The 16,117-nt window shown below is 42.9% G+C and overlaps 1 protein-coding gene across 1 annotated transcript in view; it reads right to left on the bottom strand.

Annotated features, from left to right (window-relative positions):
• LOC149449525 (transient receptor potential cation channel subfamily M member 2-like) overlaps positions 1 to 16,117 on the bottom strand; it is a gene marked incomplete at its 5' end in the record, with an annotated part of 143,796 nt that overhangs the window by 11,972 nt on the left and 115,707 nt on the right. The window contains 3 exons of the mRNA XM_089693137.1: positions 743 to 853; positions 939 to 1,040; positions 12,376 to 12,481. Coding sequence (XP_089549263.1) covers positions 743 to 853; positions 939 to 1,040; positions 12,376 to 12,481 — 319 coding nt within the window. The remainder of the gene's footprint in view (positions 1 to 742; positions 854 to 938; positions 1,041 to 12,375; positions 12,482 to 16,117) is intronic.

Genomic DNA, 16,117 nt, shown 5'->3' on the forward strand with positions numbered 1-16,117 from the left:
GAAGAGATCAGTTCCTCTATAGGCAGCCATCCCTGCTGCTCCTCCTATCTAGATTTTTTCTGCTGCCCCCATGTGCTCTCCAGCCCCCTGAGCTCTTTCCCGGCCCCCCTCATCCCCTCGATGCTGTGGGGGATCTGTCAGGATGGAGAGCGGGAAAGAGGCCAGTAAATGTGTCATTTACCAACCCCTTCCTTTTCTGAATGGACAGAGTCAGTGATCGATGCCAGTCACTGACCCTGCCCATTCCTAACTGAAACATAGTAAACTGTGTTTACTATGTTTCAGTTTGTGAATAAACAGGAAGCTCTGTACCCAGCTATTCCTAGGCTGAGGCTGCAGAGATAGATATTGAGTGCTGTGTCCTTAATTTTTGTCTCAAACCTTTCTCTGTTTCAAAGGTGGAACGTCAGAGGTCTGCGTAAGCCCCTGATATCTGAACACAGCCCCCCAATGGGGCTCTTAAAAAAAATTGTAAAAATATTTTTTAAAAAATTTAAAAAAAAGTGTCAAAAAATATATAAATAAAATAACAAAGAAAAAAAAACTACTGACACCAGTGGCTGAATTTCCAGGGTCACAAAGTTGCACTTGCGACCGGGCCCTGGTGTTCTGCCACTGGGCTTGGAAAGTAGGGCCTGGTCAGGGGGGCCCTTCATGGTTTATTGCACCTGGGCCCTGAAGGTTCTAGTTACGCCACTGGTCAGAAGAAATGTGTAAATAATAAAACAAAACTTTCTTGAACCTGCAAGAGTTTGTCCAAATTCTTCTTTTTGTCCAGGTGGATGTTGACAGCAAGAGTCTCTATCCAGGCATTGTCTGTATTTCGAGGATCATCCAGGTACCCGTGGAAGACCTATCAGAGAAGATAGATATGTTGTTGGGTCCTAATGCTGTTAACCTGATTTGGTGCACCAAAATGTAATCAGCAAACTACCAACCTCTGTCCCAGAGCCCAGCAATGCCAGAAATTCACTCAGGTCTGTATGCTCTAGCAGTGCCTTGAACCTAATGGGAATCTGCTGTCCAGGATCCAGCATGCCCTGAAAAAATATTCCCAGAAAGCAGAAGAAAGATATTACCCTGAATGCTCCGCAGTGGAATGGTTAGCATTTACAGGAAAGGTGGACTGCAGCATAGTACATACACTTAAGCAGACCTACCATTTACACCATACAAAGATATTTTAGACAATTGTGTGCTTGCAATAGTTTGCAGAAGATGTAGCTGGCCAGCTAAGACCAGTCCTAGGTTGCTAATATGGTTCACATATATGTGTATACCAAACCTGCCAATAACCTCAGTACAGTATATATGTGTATATGTTAAAGCCAAAAGCAGAATCATTGCTGTAATTTATGTCTTTGAATGTTATATGACATTTATATATTCATTGTGTTAGCAGAAGCAGAAAAGGAAAATATGCCTTTAAGAGTTAGTTAAAGATGAGCCAATCACAGACAGCCTCACACTGTACAGAGCCTTAACCAATCCCAGCCAGTTTCACATTTATGCCTGTGTAAAACTCCCTGCTAGATTGTTCTAGAGACACATGCTCACCAGACAGAGGAGGAAACAAAGTTCCAGTCAGAGAAGCTTTATGGAAACAGAGAAGGCCAAATAGGTATTTAATGCACTTGTGTGTTCCTCTGTTTTTTAGCAATGCAGGTAGATCTGTATGTAAAAACTGTTGTGTGTGTGTTTACTTGTAGTTCCACCGAATTTAACAAATTAATCTAACAACATAAGCTAACGAATCCAATTGAATCTATCGAACCTATCGAATTTATCGAGATAAACTATCGAATCAACCCAATGTAATACGAATTAATCCATTGTAATACGAAAGAAATAAGTCACTGTAAGATAAACGAAACAAGCCATTGTAAGCAGTGTTATATGAAGAAGATTGAAGTTATTAAAGAAGTTAACTAAAGTATTCGGTGTGCTCTTTAAACCTACTGCATCCATAGAGCGGCATTGGAGGAATTACAGAGTAAAGTCAGTCTAATCAAACAAAGAAACAGCAATTGCAGAATTGTTCTAATGCCACAGCGCACTAGGCACCAAAGGGTGCTGCGCCTGCCACAGTGGAACTATTACCCTCAGAGGTCAAGCAGCAGCGCTCCTCAACTTGCACAGTAAAGAGTACACTAGAGAAACAGAACACCAGCATATACCGCCACGCGGAGACACCTCAGCGGAACAACAGTACAGGCCATAGCACGTGCACATTAGTCAGACTGCAGACGACTCTTAAAGTGGCATAACGGCAAGGGCAAGACAGTCAGAGAAAGAGCGCCAAACCACCTGCACCCCTAGAGAGAGAAAGAGATGCATGGGGGGAGGTCCAGAGTCCAGAGCTAGAGTGCCCGCACTGCTATCCATCAAGAGACCACGTGTTGCATCCAGAGAGTTCACGATACTAGTCGAAAGTCACCGCAGAGCATCGCAAGTCACCGCAGAGCATCGCAAAGTCACCGCAGAGCATCGCAAGTTACCGCAGAGCATCGCAAAGTCACCGCAGAGCATCGCAAAGTCACCGCAGAGTATCGCAAGTCACCGCAGAGCATCGCAAGTCACCGCATCAAGAAAAGAAAAGTCTCCTTTAAGACTGACGTTTGTTTCTACAACCTTCAGATCACAGTATCCTGCTTTTCAATTAAGTTCAGAGCTTTCCTTTATTACTCACTTATGCACATAGGTTTCTGCAAGAGACATTTTTGTGCTCGAGAATACAGACTTTTAATAAAAGAGAGACAGTTATAGTATATGACTCTGAAGTATTTAAAGTGAAAGTCATGTATTGCCTGTGTTTTGATGCTATTACATGTAAAGTGAAAGTCATTTATTCTTGCGTTTGTTAGTATTGCATTTAAAGTGACAGGTCCTTATTTTTCATATTAATTGTTATAGCATTCAGAAATGGCTGAGCCTAGCATTGCGACCCCACTGTTAGCGGATGCAATGATAGATATGGTAGAAGGTGAAGAGCAAGAGAACCCGTCTGAATCTGAAAGGTGCAATGAAACGGTAGTCTCGCCCCAAACAAATATAGCTGAAACAGGTGAACTAAAACTGACCCAAAAGGTGCTAGAAAATTTGGAGCAAGAGGCAGCACTGAAAGGAAAAAAGTTCGCCCGAATGTATGAGAGGTGGAAAGCATACATCAAAAACATTCGCAGAAAGCTAAAACAAGAAAGCATAAAGGAGAATTTGAGTGAAATGATAGAGACAGTAGAAGATTCTGAGTCAGAGCTTATGACAGCATGGGGTTTATTTACTAAAGCTGGAGAGTGCAAAATCAGACTCACTTCTGCATAGAAACCAAGCAGCTTCCAGGTTTCATTGCCAAAGCTTCATTGAACAAGCTGAGGTTAGAAGCTGATTGGTTTCTATGCAGAAGGGAGTCTGATTTTGGACTCTCCAGCTTTAGTAAATAAACCCCCATATGTCAACTTGCGGTCGTTTTTGACACCCTCCCAGGATATTGTAAGGAACATGGATACATGTACCGCAGTCACTAGGGATTTAGTGAAGCTTATGAGAGAACTATCATCTGCAGCAAATTATGATGAAGTCAAGGCACGAAAGGGAATGAATGAGCTCTTCATGAAAGACTATGCTAGGTCCTTAGGAGGAACCACAATCTCAAGTGTGACTTCCATCACTAGCAGAAGTGCAAGCCACATAACAGAGTTCTCAAGTACGTCAGCCAAAATAAAGGAATTAGCTGAACAACTCGCTGCCAAAAGAGCAGAAGTTGAGATGGAATCTGCCATTGAGGCTCAGCGCCAGGAAATGGAAGCTCAGCACCATAAAATGGAAGCCGAAATGGAAGCTCAGCACCATAAAATGGAGGCTCAGCGCCATAAAATGGAAGCCGAAATGGAAGCTCAGCACCATAAAATGGAGGCTCAACGCCATAAAATGGAAGCTGAAATGGAGGCTCAGAGCCATAAAATGGAAGCTGAAATGAAAAGTCTGGAAAGGCAGAAGGAAGTTAAGATTATAGAAGCCAGACTCAGAGTGCACGAAGAGGATACGAATCAGGGCAGTCATAGATCCAAATCAGTACTAAGTGGAGAAGCTGACTCCTACGTTCTTCCTTATGCCCAGGAAAATGGAAGGAAATCTCCAGCATGTAGTGAAGAAATAAGTCATAGTCCTTCCATCCTTGCTCATAGAGAAAAGAAGAGAGACTCACCTGATTCAGAACAAAGTGGAAAAAGAGAACCAGATAATTCAACTCCCATATGTCACGGAAGTGGTCACGAGGATGTTACAACTGTTGACCCGACGAAACCTCAGAGAATATTTCTCACTAGACTTTCTGTTCCGGAACCTACTGTATTCTCCGGAGACGTACTGAAGTTTATAGAGTGGAAGGCAAGTTTTGAAATGATCATTGAACATCATTGCTCCCGTCCAGTGGACAAGTTATTTTACCTCCAGCGGTATACTGGCGGAGAAGCAAAAAAGGTTCTTGAAGGTAACTTCTATAGGAAAGATGAAGAAGCCTACAAGCAAGCTTGGGAAAAATTAAATGCAAGATATGGTCATCCCTTCTTAGTACAAAGAGCTTTCAGAGAGAAGTTGATAAACTGGCCTAAAATAGGTCCTAAAGAACACTTCAAGCTTCAAGAGTATGGCGACTTCCTGCAAGCATGCAGCAATGCTATCCCGCATGTTCAAGGACTAGAAGTATTGAACGACTATCTAGAAAACCACAGGATGCTAGCCAAGCTACCAGAACAAGTGGCTTCTAGATGGAATCACTATGTGACTAAACAGTTAGATCAAGGCAAAAACTTCCCAAGTTTCAAAGCGTTCTCTGAATTTGTCAATGAGGAAGCACGAATAGCGTAAATCCAGTAACAGCATCTTACGTCTTAAAACCCTTAGAAGAAAGGCCTACAAGAGAGATAAGACGTGCAAGAGCAACTAGCTTTGCAACCAACACAGCTACTAAAGGTCCAGATGCCCAGGAGAGCAAGTTCAACATCACTACTGGGATCAGTAAAGAGTTTGAACCGACAAGTCTTCAGACTACCTTCAAGTGTATGTTCTGTGAAGAGAATCACTCCATACATAAGTGCCAACAACTGAAGGGAAGGTCTCCAGATGAAAAGAAGACGTTTGTGTTTGATAATCAGCTGTGTTTTGGATGTTTAAGAAAAGGCCATATTACTAAAGAATGCAAGAAAAAGGCCACTTGCAGCGTTTGTAAAGGATGCCATCCTACACCACTACATGAAGAACGTCCAAAGAAAGAGAAATCCTTAATGCCCAAGAACACTGAGGAAGAAAATAAAGCGACAGTATTCTCTTGCAGAGTGAGAGAAAGAGAAATCAATGGCACGTCAATGGTTGTACCAGTGTGTATTTCAAATCCTAAAAGGAAGAACAAGAAGGTATACGCCTATGCACTACTGGATGCCCAGAGTGACGTCACCTTCATTGATCAAGAAATCTGAAAGAAATTACAAGTGGCCACAGAACCAGTGAAACTCAAACTCACCACAATGACGGGAAGAGACACATTAATGAACAGTCAAAGAGTCAAAGGACTGAGAGTTAGAGGACTCCACTCAAACTGCATATTAGATCTACCTCCAGCTTATACAAAAGACGACATACCTCTGGATCGAGATTGCATACCTACCTGTGAAACAGCCAACAAATGGGAACAACTATCTGTCATATCTCACGAAATGTCCCCACTGAAGGAATTTGGTGTTGGACTGTTGATAGGCTATGACTGTCCCGAGGCATTGGTGCCACAAAAGATAATCGCAGGAGGAAAGGGTGAACCCTACGCAGTCCAGACTGATCTAGGATTGGGTGTTGTTGGAGGAAAACAACAGATTGCAGATTCAGGACAAGTGACAGGATTGTGTCATAGAATATCTGTCCAAGAGTTACCAGCTATAAGTCCAGCGAAAGTACTCAAAATCCTAGAATCTGACTTTGCAGACGTAAGTTCTAATGAAAAGAGTGTATCCCAAGAGGACATAAAGTTTGTACAAGTTCTAAAAGATAATATTCAGCAAAATCAACACGGTTATCTTGAAATGCCCCTACCTTTTAGAGAACGACCTCATCTGCCAAATAACAGAGATCTTGCCCTGGCAAGATTGAAAAGCTTAAAGAAAAGGATGGGAAGAGATCCCAAACTCAAAGACGATTATTTGAAATTCATGAAAGAAATCCTCAAAGAAGGGCATGCAGAGAAAGTTGATGGTCAACCTAAAAAAGGAGAAATGTGGTACATCCCACATCAAGGTGTCTATCACCCAAAGAAACCGGATAAGATCAGAGTAGTTTTTGATTGCTCAGCAAGGTACAATGATGTTGCATTGAACGATCATCTACTAAAGGGACCAGATCTTACAAACACTTTACCTGGAGTACTCTGTAGATTCAGAAAGTATCTCATAGCAGTCATGTGCGACGTTGAAAAGATGTTGCACCAATTTCATGTGAAGAAAGAAGATAGAGACTTCCTGAGGTTCCTATGGTGGGAAGACGGAGATACAGATACAGAGCCAGCAGAATACAGGATGAAAGTACACTTGTTTGGAGCAGCATCATCACCAGGTTGTGCCAATTATGGTATGAAGTATCTGGCCAATCAGAATGAAAAGGATTGTCCATCAGTAGCAAATTTTTTGAAGAAAAATTTTTATGTAGATGATGGTCTTATAAGCCTAGAATCCTCAAAATCGGCAATTCAATTGGTGAGAGAGAGCCAAGAGTTATGCGCAAAGGGAAACCTGCATCTCCACAAATTCATTTCAAATTACAGAGAGGTACTAGAATCCATCAGTGACTCCGAACGTGCATCAACAATGAAGAATGTGAATCTTAACTATGATCCTCTTCCAGTTCAGAATGTACTCGGATTGGGATGGAATGTAGAAAACAACAATTTTTTCTTTGAAATATCCATGGAAGAGAAAGTTCCAACTAGACGTATCATTCTTTCCGCAGTAGCCTCAATATATGATCCGTTGGGATTCTTGGCACCAGTAATCCTCAGAGCAAAAGAAATATTGCAAGAATTATGCAGACAGAAGTTGGGATGGGACAAACCCATACCTGCAGGCTTGAGGCCAAGGTGGGAGAGTTGGATAAGAGACTTGCAAAATTTGAAAGAAATTCGGATACCCAGATGTTTTGTACCTCCTGATTTCGGAAAGTACAAAAAAATAGAACTTCATCACTTTTCAGATGCCAGTAGTCATGGTTATGGTCAGTGCTCCTACATCAGAGCAATAGGAGAAGGAAAGATACACTGTGCCCTAGTTATGGGAAAGGCCAGAGTCGCACCAAACAATATTCAGACAATACCAAGACTCGAACTAATGGCAGCCGTCGTTTCAGCATCAGTAGGTCAGTTTTTGAAAGAAGAATTGGGATTGAAAATAGATGAAGAGCATTTTTGGACAGACTCACAAGTTGTCCTAGGTTACATAAACAATGAAGCTCGAAGATTCCACACCTTTGTCGCTAACAGAGTTAAAAACATTTGAAAAACAACGAATCCAGAACATTGGCACTATGTTGACACAAAGTACAACCCGGCAGATCATGCTTCAAGAGGCCTAAATGTAACAGAACTGAAGAATTCAAACTGGTTCACCGGTCCAGAGTTCCTTTGGGAAAAGGAAATCATAACCAGTGAAGGTTATACAGAACTGTCTATGGGTGATCCAGAAGTAAAGGTAGTTCAAACATTGAGCACTGCCGCCAAGTGTCAAGATGACATACTTGAACGACTAGCCAGATGTTCAAAGTGGAATACAGTCATAAACATAGTAGCTCAATTCAACGCTTAGCAAAAGGAATCAGAAAGAAAGAATCGTTGAATGTAGAGGAAAGAGTGAAAGCTGAAGAAACGGTTGTAAGACTCATTCATCAAAGATTCTACAGTGAAGAGTTGAAGAGATTTAGTCAAGAACCTAAGAGACTTCCAAACAACCACCCATCGTACAAGCTTAATCTTATTCTGCAGGATGGTATACTGAAGGTGGGAGGGAAGCTGGAAAATGCATCGCTACCTAACAGAGTTAAGTATCCAGCAATTCTACCCAAAAATTCTACCTTCACAAGATTGATTATCAATCACTACCACAACAAATCCTTGCATCAAGGAAGAAGCTTTACTCAAAGCTGTTTGAGAGAAGGTGGTTACTGGATAGTGAAAGGAAGCAAAGTTATAGCGAAGTACATAAGTAAATGTGTAATCTGTAGGAAGACACGTAGACCTACAGAAGAACAAAGAATGGCTGATCTACCAGCTGATCGTGTAAACCCATCACCACCATTTCTTTATAGCGGAATGGATTGCTTCGGCCCACTTATCACCAAACAAAACCACAAGGAGTACAAGAGATATGGACTGATATTTACGTGTCTAAGCTCCAGAGCAATTCACCTGGAAATGTTGGAAGATATGTCAACCGACGCCTTTATCAACGCCTTAAGATGTTTCATAGCCATTAGAGGTACTGTCAGAGAACTTAGATCTGACCAAGGATCTAATTTTGTTGGAGCAAAGAATGAATTGAACAAGGCTCTAAAAGAAATTGATAAAGAAAAAGTAACTGAGTACTTGTTAGAGAAACAGTGTGATTTTCACATGAATGCTCCAAATGCAAGCCATACAGGCAGAGTCTGGGAGAGGCAAATCAGAACTGTAAGAAACGTACTAAGTTCAGTTTTGAAAAAGAACGCCGGAAGATTAGATGATGCTTCACTTAGGACACTATTCTATGTAGTAATGTCTATTGTTAACAGTCGTCCACTTACAGTCAACAACATCAACGACCCAACAAGCTTGGAACCTCTAACTCCCAACCATCTACTTCACCTTAAAGCTGATTATATACAGCCACCGCTTGGCAACTTCACAAAAGAGGATTTATACGCAAGGAAAAGATGGTGAAGAGTTCAATATCTATCAGAGCAGTTTTGGAATAGATGGAGCAAGGAGTACTTAGCTCATCTCATACTAAGAAGTAAATGGCAAACGCCTAGAAGAAATGTTTATGTTGATGACATAGTGTTAGTAAAGGAAGACGACTTACCTAGAAGTCAATGGAAATTGGTCAAAGTCCTAGAAGCTCGAAAGGACGAAGAAGGACTAGTAAGAAGAGTATTATTACAAATGGGAGACTCAAAACTGGACAAAAAGGGAAAACGTCTCACAACTCCACTCAAGTTGGAACGTCCAATACAAAAGTTAGTTGTTCTGCTCGAGAGTAACAAAGACACTTGAGAGTTGAGAAACTGATGAAAAATTCCTCAAATTCATGTTTGATTCCTATTACTGAGAACATAGAATTATAGGTAATTTTGGTGGGAGTGTAGCTGGCCAGCTAAGACCAGTCCTAGGTTGCTAATATGGTTCACATATATGTGTATACCAAACCTGCCAATAACCTCAGTACAGTGTATATGTGTATATGTTAAAGCCAAAAGCAGAATCATTGCTGTGATTTATGTCTTTGAATGTTATATGACATTTATATATTTATTGTGTTAGCAGAAGCAGAAAAGGAAAATATGCCTTTAAGAGTTAGTATAGAGCTGAGCCAATCACAGCCAGCCTCACACTGTACAGAGCCTTAACCAATCCCAGTCAGTTTCACATTTATGCCTGTGTAAAACTCCCTGCTAGATTGTTCTAGAGACACTTGCTCACCAGACAGAAGAGGAAACAGACAAAGTTCCAGTCAGAGAAGCTTTATGGAAACAGAGAAGGCCAAATAGATATTTAATGCACTTGTGTGTTCCTCTGTTGTTTAGCAATGCAGGTAGATCTGTATGTAAAAACTGTTGTGTGTGTGTTTACTTGTAGTTCCACCGAATTTAACGAATTAATCTAACAACATAAGCTAACGAATCCAATCGAATCTATCGAACCTATCGAATTTATCGAGATAAGTTATCGAATCAACCCAATGTAATACGAATTAAACCATTGTAATACGAAAGAAATAAGTCACTGTAAGATAAACGAAACAAGCCATTGTAAGAAGTGTTATATGAAGAAGATTGAAGTTATTAAAGAAGTTAACTAAAATATTCGGTGTGCTCTTTAAACCTACTGCATCCATAGAGCGGCATTGGAGGAATTAGAGTAAAGTCAGTCTAATCAAACAAAGAAACAGTAATTGCATAATTGTTCTAATGCCACAGCGCACAAGGCACCAAAGGGTGCTGCGCCTGCCACAGAAGGCACTTTTCTGACTGTGATATCATGACTTGGCCCCTTTGCATAAAGTGAGTTCCATGAAAACATGATTTGACCAGCGTGGCAAGGAAGAACTCAAATGGCCTCAACAGAGCTCTGACCCGAACTAGAATGGAATGGGTCTTCTCATCCTCCTCTTTTGGCTGAATGGACACAAATTCCCAGAGACACAATTCAAAATCTTGTGGAAATTCTGCCACAAAGAATGGAAGCTATTATAACCACAAATGCAGGGGGATTGGGCAATCCAGTATTTATGCCCATGTTTTTAGAAGAGAATTTCCCACAAGCTAATATACAGTAGGTGTGATGGCCAGGTGTTCACAAACTTTTGGCTATACAGTCTAATTAATTTGAATATATTTAAAACTAAAACATTTTTTTCAAAAATTAATTCCAAGGGTGTTTGTATTCTCCTCATGCTTGTCCTCTGGCAGCCTTCATAGGTCAGAGTATTTTTGCTGGCAATGAAGTGCTGTGGCAGTCTTACACATACACACAGAGTGACAGCTATCACCGTTTGATCATCTTGTGATATATGACCAGGGGCGGACTGACCATTTGGGAACTCGGGCACTGGGGGCCCCATGAGATGCCCTTGGTACCTTTCATAGGCTTTTTTGGGTGTGGTTTAAGTGTGGGCGAGGACACAGGGGCCCCTTGATCCCCTATTGCCCGGGGGCCCCATGAGGTGTCAGTCCGCCCCTGTATATGACCTATGATGTGGGGGTATGTCCAGGGGTGTATTTATCACAAGGCAAACAAGGCATTTGCCTAGGGCGGCATTCTTCTGATAAAGGGACAGAAGAAGGGACATATGCGGCATAGAGACCAGGTGGGATCTGAGAGAGGCTGTGGGCTGCTTGATGGTGAATGCAGAGCCCGAATCTCATTCCCAGGGATGTCCAGAGCTGTGAAGGTGAATCTCTCTCTTGCCGGGGGCAGAGATGTGTGTTAGTGGAAGGCTCCCTTGGGTGTGGGGGGACAGGGGTGTTGTTGGTCAATGTCAGGCTATCTTCGCAGGAAGGGGGGGTCCCATTTTTTTGTTGTCTAGGGCAGCACAAAATCTAAATACACCACTGAGTATGCCACATATTCAAAGAGGTTCATCAACCCTATTGCTTTTCAAAGTAACATGACCTTCTGATTTATTGAATGAGAAAGTTTTACAATTCCATCTGTTTCATCTGCAGCATAGAATTTATGTGGTAGTTTGTTTTACCCGGAAAGCATTTGGATGCTGTGATGGACTGCCTGACACCCTGACTGGGTATCTCCACCAAACTACAGCTTCATCCACTCTGGAACTCAAATATAGAAATTTTACCCCAAGCATCAGACAGAACCAATGTTGGAGTAAAACAGGATTGACTTTATTAACAAACAGCACAGCATTTATACACAAAACCTTCCCCCTAGACAGGTATGGCACACATTACAAATCCCAGGAGAGAATTGCATTACATAAACAAATAAACAATCAAACACAAGAAAACAATGGATTCCTTCCTGGCACCTAGTAGTTTGGACTCTGGAGGTGATTAAACAAAATAAGAGTTTATCACCAAAACCTACTTACAGCAAACAATAGTTGATGCCAGGAAACCTTTAGCAGAAAATCAAGTTTCTTAACCCTACATGTGATGGAATTCACCCCCTGCCCATAACACATTGCTGAAGAATAATAGTTCCACTAGCAGCTCACAGAATCTGTCCCTACAGCCCTAATTGCATTGAAAGTGTAGCTGGTATAATTCATGGCCAGCCAGGTACCCAGAGAAGTGATATAACTCTCTTGGGGAAAAGGTTCTTTGTAACCCCAAGAAGGGGGTCTCCCTAGTCCTGGGTTCATAGTGGGTGGGAAGGAGGCTGGCCCCCAGGCCACTTCAGAAGCCCAATTCACGGTGGTTTCCGTGACAGGTGCAAAAATTCCAGAAAACTGTACATAATGCAGAGTACATGCCCTCCAACATCAGTCATCCAGGAGGTTCAGCCATAATTCCCCAGAATGACATGTAATACTCTGTGTAAACGCGAGTGCTCAAACACCAACCTAAGACCAAACAGCCCATTGGTATACATTTTCCCTCCATCATTACTGTTATTTTTTCCCTTACCCCCGGTAATGACCAAAGCTCGTTTCCTCTCCACCTCACTACCAGAACTTCCAGAATATTCTTGGATGCTTTCTGGTTGGGGCCGCTGGCTGAGCCGGTGCTACACCTAGTAATTAAGTCAAAAGATGAATCAGTCAGTAAATGCTGTCACATTGCGCTGTTCTGTCCTCTGTACTGTCTACCCAGCCCTATGTGCTGTCCTGTTATGTCCTCTGTGCTATCCTGCTGTGTCCTCTGTCCTGTCCTGCTGTGTCCTCTGTCCTGTCCTGCTGTGTCCTTTGTGCTGTCCTGTCTTGCTATCCTGCTGTGTCCTCTGTACTGTCTACCCAGCCCTCTGTGCTGTCCTGCTGTGTCCTCTGTACTGTCTACTCTGTCTTCTGTGCTGTCCTGTTATGTCCTGTGTGCTATCCTGCTGTGTCCTCGGTCCTGCTGTGTCCTTTGTACTGTCCTGCTGTGCTATCCTGCTGTGTCCTCTGTACTGTCTACCCAGCCCTCTGTGCTGTTCTGCTGTGTCCTCTGTACTGTCTACTCTGTCTTCTGTGCTGTCCTGTAGTGTCCTCTGTGTTGCCCTGTTGTGTCCTCTGTGTTGCCCTACTGTGTCCTCTGTACTGTGCTGCTGTGTCCTCTGTACTGTCTCCTCTGTCTTCTATGCTCTTCTGCTGTGTCCTCTTTACTGTCTACTCTGCCTTTTGTGCTGTACTACTCAGCCCTCAGTGCTGTTCTGCTTTGTCCTCAATACTGTCTACTTTGCCTTCTGTGCTTTCCTGCTCTGCTACCTGTGCTAACCTGCTGTGCCCCTTGTACTGATAATAATAACAAAAGTGCAGCGCTAAAACCTCAATAAATAATGTATGATAATATAAAGTGCAAATGCTTATAACCTGGGAAATTGCTCTGTCGTACGAGGTATGTCAAAAAAATATATAACAGTAATGCACATATATTCCCAATTTCAGGAGAAATACATAAATAAATAAATGAAGTGACATTAGTGCAAACGTACATCCACAATAGTGACTGTTGGTGCTAAAGTGACAAAGTCTATATAGCAAATTCATAGGAAGTGAAGCTTCAAAGCAAGTGATCCACTGTGTGTCTTTCCCTGTAATAAATGTGTGATTTGTCTCTAATAAAACTAGAAAAAGGAGAACAGAGACTTTCAGTTCCACGTCAACAGGTAGAACATATACCATTGACAACCTCATCACATGCAATAGTAAACACGTAGTGTACCTACTCCAATGTCCCTGCAAAAAACAGTATGTGGGTCAAACCACAAGAAAGTTAAGGGACCGCTTAAGGGAACATGTGAATAATATCAAAAAGGGCTATAAAGAACATTCCCTATCCAAGTACTACCGTCTCTGTCATAACAAGGACCCCTCCTCACTAAAGTTTGCAGGCATCGATATCATTAAAGCACACTGGAGAGGTATGAATAAAAAGAGAACGGTTTTGCAACAAGAATCAAAATGGATATTTGAACTTGATACCTTATACCCAAGAGGACTCAATGTCGAGTTCGACATCAACTGTTTTATTGACAATAGTTAAAATTATTTTAACCATTTTATATTCTGCGTCAATTTTAGATTTATGACTAGTCTATTCATTTTAGTCACTTATTTATAAATGTATGTACCTTCGGATTTTGTTTATCTGGCTCTCTATATACACTTACTTTTATTGAGATTTTTTTACTTGGTCATCGCAATCCTATTAGTTCATCATATGAGCTCTGTCTAATTCCTGTAATGTTGCTTATTTATTCTTTTCATTTTTATTGATGTTATTTGATTTTTATGACTATTATTCACATATGTACTTTATCACAATATTTATTTTTTATCTTATCATTATTATGTCTATTTTTACTGGCCATGATTTTATATTTTATAGTTTTATATGTATTATCATGATTATTACCTATATTTGGACATTACTGCTGATCATCATGTTATTTCCCCCTCCCCTTGTTCTCTGTTCGGAGTTACACAACTCTGGGGATATAATTTACAATTTCCCGTGATTTAAATACATACTCATAATAATAGTGTTTTGATTGAGTATGTATACGAGGTGCAGGGTACTGCGCATGCGCAGGAGTTTTCGCCTATATGGGAGGAAATATAGCATATTACTAATGGATTTATAAGGTATATAGCAGTGATGGCGAACCCGTGGCACGCGTGCCACAGCCGGCACGCCGAGCCTTATCTGTGGGCACGCCAGGAGAATCCAGCGGTGCTCTGTCTTCCCGGCTGTAGTGTGCGTGACAGCCGGGTCCCAAGTGCGCATGCACAAGAAGCAGTGCTCTTTGTGAATGGTAAGGCGGTACCTGGGACACATGACAGATCCCAGAAGCCGCCGGACCAATCACAAAGCGCAGCGCTTCTCGCGCATGCGCAGTGGGCATCCGGCTCTCCGACGAGCGCCCACACTACAGAAGCCGGGAAGACAGCGCGCGGCTGGATAAAGGACAGGTAAGATAAAAAAAAAAACTCTGCGGAAGTAAGAGCGGGTACCTGTCAAATTCAGGTACCCGCTCCCCCTCCCTCCCCAAAGGTCAGCAGTCATCTCTGTACTGTCCGCAGTCTCTGGTCATCCCTGTGCTGTCCACAGTCTCTGGTCATCCCTGTGCTGTCCGCAGTTACTGGTCATCCCTGTGCTGTCCGCAGTCTCTGGTCATCCCTGTACTGTCCGCAGTCTCTGGTCATCTCCTGTACTGTCCGCAGTCTCTGGTCATCCCTGTGCTGTCCGCAGTCTCTGGTCATCCCTGTACTGTGTCCGCAGTCTCTGGTCATCCCTGTGCTGTCCGCAGTCTCTGGTCATCTCCTGTACTGTGTCCGCAGTCTCTGGTCATCCCTGTACTGTGTCCGCAGTCTCTGGTCATCTCCTGTACTGTGTCCGCAGTCTCTGGTCATCCCTGTACTGTGTCCGCAGTCTCTGGTCATCCCTGTACTGTGTCCGCAGTCTCTGGTCATCCCTGTACTGTGTCCGCAGTCTCTGGTCATCCCTGTACTGTCCGCAGTCTCTGGTCATCCCTGTACTGTGTCCGCAGTCTCTGGTCATCCCTGTACTGTCCGCAGTCTCTGGTCATCCCTGTACTGTCCGCAGTCTCTGGTCATCCCTGTACTGTCCGCAGTCTCTGGTCATCCCTGTACTGTCCGCAGTCACTGGTCATCCCTGTACTATGTCCGCAGTCTCTGGTCATCCCTGTACTGTCCGCAGTCTCTGGTCATCTCCTGTACTTTCCGCAGTCTCTGGTCATCCCTGTACTGTCCGCAGTCACTGGTCATCCCTGTACTGTGTCCGCAGTCTCTGGTCATCTCCTGTACTGTGTCCGCAGTCTCTGGTCATCCCTGTACTGTCCGCAGTCTCTGGTCATCCCTGTACTGTGTCCGCAGTCTCTGGTCATCCCTGTACTGTCCGCAGTCTCTGGTCATCTCCTGTACTGTCCGCAGTCTCTGGTCATCTCCTGTACTGTTCGCAGTCTCTGGTCATCTCCTGTACTGTGTCCGCAGTCTCTGGTCATCTCCTGTACTGTCCGCAGTCTCTGGTCATCTCCTGTACTGTCCGCAGTCTCTGGTCATCCCTGTACTGTGTCCGCAGTCTCTGGTCATCCCTGTACTGTGTCCGCAGTCTCTGGTCATCTCCTGTACTGTGTCCGCAGTCTCTGGTCATCCCTGTACTGATCCCTTCACCATCCACCAGTGCAGAAATCAACATTAACCGCACTCAC

This window comes from Staurois parvus, unplaced genomic scaffold (assembly GCF_062004578.1).
Source record: "Staurois parvus isolate SC_StPar_1 unplaced genomic scaffold, SC_StPar_1.0 ptg000615l, whole genome shotgun sequence".
NCBI lineage: Eukaryota > Metazoa > Chordata > Amphibia > Anura > Ranidae > Staurois > Staurois parvus.